Source organism: Diachasma alloeum, unplaced genomic scaffold (assembly GCF_001412515.2).
Source record: "Diachasma alloeum isolate Michigan unplaced genomic scaffold, Dall2.0 Dall_scaffold_01471, whole genome shotgun sequence".
NCBI lineage: Eukaryota > Metazoa > Arthropoda > Insecta > Hymenoptera > Braconidae > Diachasma > Diachasma alloeum.
Window position 1 is genome coordinate 60,677 of NW_021681568.1, and position 2,447 is coordinate 63,123.

Sequence of the window (2,447 nt, forward strand, 5' to 3'; positions counted from 1 at the left end):
AGCGGTAGTCTCGTCAAAGGGACGACAGTACCTGGGCAGGTTTTTCCCTCAAAGCGAGGTTTTCCCTAGTCCTTCGGCGAATGCGGTACAGGGGGTTGGGGGTGGGATGGGATCAAATCGTAAAGACCCGAAAGGGTATACGAAGAGAACCAAAATTTAAAATGTAACATCAATATGTCCAGCCAATGATGATTATCATGACTCCAGAGATATTCCAATATGAAGTCATCTGATGCTGTTGCATGTCCTTCTCCTAATACATGATATTTTTATTTGTCATTTTCACATTAGATGTTGACGAATTCTTGACATCAATCGCAAATCTCAGAAGGATGCATCATTATACTCAATCGTGAAAATGTTAGTTTTCCAGTTTGATGAAAGACAGCGTCTGTCAGTTGATAATGATGGAAGAGATCAGAGATTCAGAGATGAAGCAGAAGCCGAGGCAGAGGCAGCTCTTCTAAATGGGCTCCTTGATGTTACTCCTGGAACTAGTATGCTCATGGCCTCATAAATTTCACAGTATAATTGCAATTAATTTTTACGTTCTGATTTATAGGTGGAATCTTAGAAAATCAACTACTGTATAGAAAAAGAAGAAGGATTCACGAAGGTAATAACTGATTCGGAACTAAAAATAAGGCTTAATGACACATTCATCAATCTATCCATTGTAATCGCAGTTTTTGACCGTGAGCTTATGCCCGATGCACCTGCACCCCAAGACCCACGAAGAACTACAAATGCCAGAATTCAACGTCCACGAGTTGCAGCAGCTGCTGAGGTGGTTCCTCAAAGGAGGCCTCACGGCGAAGGTAATAACTGAATCGGAACTGAAAACAAGGCTTAATAACACATTCATCAATCTGTCAATTCTAATCGCAGTTCTTGACCCTGAGCTTGTGCCCGATGCACCTGCACGGCAAGCTCAGCGAAGAACTGCAAATGAGAGAGCTCAACGTCCACGAGTTGCAGCAGCTGCTGAGGTGGTTCCCCAAAGGAGGCCTGACGGCGAAGGTATAACTGAATCGGAACTGAAAACAAGGCTTAATAACACATTCATCAATCTGTCAATTCTAATCCCAGTTCTTCACCCTGAGCTTGTGCCCGATGCACCTGCACCGCAAGCTCAGCGAAGAACTGTAAATGCAAGAGCTCAACGTCTACGAATTGCAGCTGCTGCTGAGGTGGTTCCCCAAAGGAGGCCTCACGGCGAAGGTAATAAATGAATTGGAACTAAAAACAAGGCTTAATAACACATTCATCAATCTGTCAATTCTAATCGCAGTTCTTGACCCTGAGCTTGTGCCTGATGCACCTGCACCGCAAGCTCAGCGAAGGACTGCAAATGCCAGAACTCGACGGCCACGAGTTGTAGCAACTGCTCAGGTATCGCCCCCCAAGGAGACCTCGTGGCCGTCCACCTCGACGTCTGACCGCACAACAAAATTTAGTTGCACTCCCAGAGGCTCCAGCAGTACCACCTGTAGATCCGATAAGGAGGCCTCGAGGTCGCCCACGTTGACTTGGTATACCAGTTCCACAACCTGCAGATGTTGCAGGAGCCATAGAACCTGTTGGGGACTCAGAACTCGCAGATCGCATAGAAGCTCAAGATGCTGAAGAAACTGCCGATCCCACAGAACCTCCTGAGGAACCAGAACTTGCTCATGCCCCAGCACCTGAATATCACGCAGAACCTGTAGTGGCCGCACAAGTTGCTGATGTAATACATCCTGCAGATTTTGCCAATTTTGTCCCCGAACCTCTCGATGCAACTCCAGGCGGAGCAGAAGCTCATCCAATTCTGGTTTCTCTATGACCCAATCTTGACATCAACTCAAGTCTAACCATTCCCCTGGCAGATCAATCGATGGTTACTCGATGGCAACTTTTTGACTTGTTCACTCTATCGATGGCCGGTGGATGATTGATTGATCCCTTGCTGAAACTCAGAGGATCGTCACTCGATCGTTGGTCCATTGCTGGCCAACAAATAGTCAATAGTTAGGTTTTGATCGATTACCCGTCGACAATCATGGTCGCGCAATCATCACCCATCAACCGGCGATCGAACAACACTTGACTGAGTGAACAACTCTATTCCTTTTCCGAGTGATCCATCAGGGTATTCATCAGATGATAATGACTTTGTTATTCATATGCAAGCAGAAAACGGAGGGGAACCTACAGGGGCTGTGGCACCTGAAAACGTTCTTCATGTGCATGTTGACGTTGAGGGAGAACCGCCAGTGAAAAGACGAAGAACCGGACGCGGAGGAAGCAACAAAAGTAAGAAAATTATGATCGAATTATCAACACATATGTATTAGTATATTTTGACATAAAGTTGTGAAGCGCGGTTTCACTACGAGGTTAAAGTGTGTAGCCCAAACTGAAGGCCAATCCCACGGGTTTGAAATCACGCGTAACAACTGAATCTC

At 46.0% G+C, this 2,447-nt stretch overlaps 1 protein-coding gene across 1 annotated transcript; it reads left to right on the forward strand.

Moving 5' to 3' along the window:
- The first annotated feature begins 358 nt into the window (after positions 1–358).
- On the forward strand, positions 359–1,825 carry LOC107046526 (protein bangles and beads-like). The gene is made up of 7 exons (XM_015269146.1): positions 359–497; positions 563–616; positions 687–818; positions 889–1,020; positions 1,090–1,221; positions 1,292–1,489; positions 1,557–1,825. The coding sequence occupies exons 1-7, from the start codon at positions 359–361 to the stop codon at positions 1,823–1,825; spliced, it is 1,056 nt and encodes a 351-aa protein (XP_015124632.1).
- Positions 1,826–2,447: the final 622 nt, after the last annotated feature.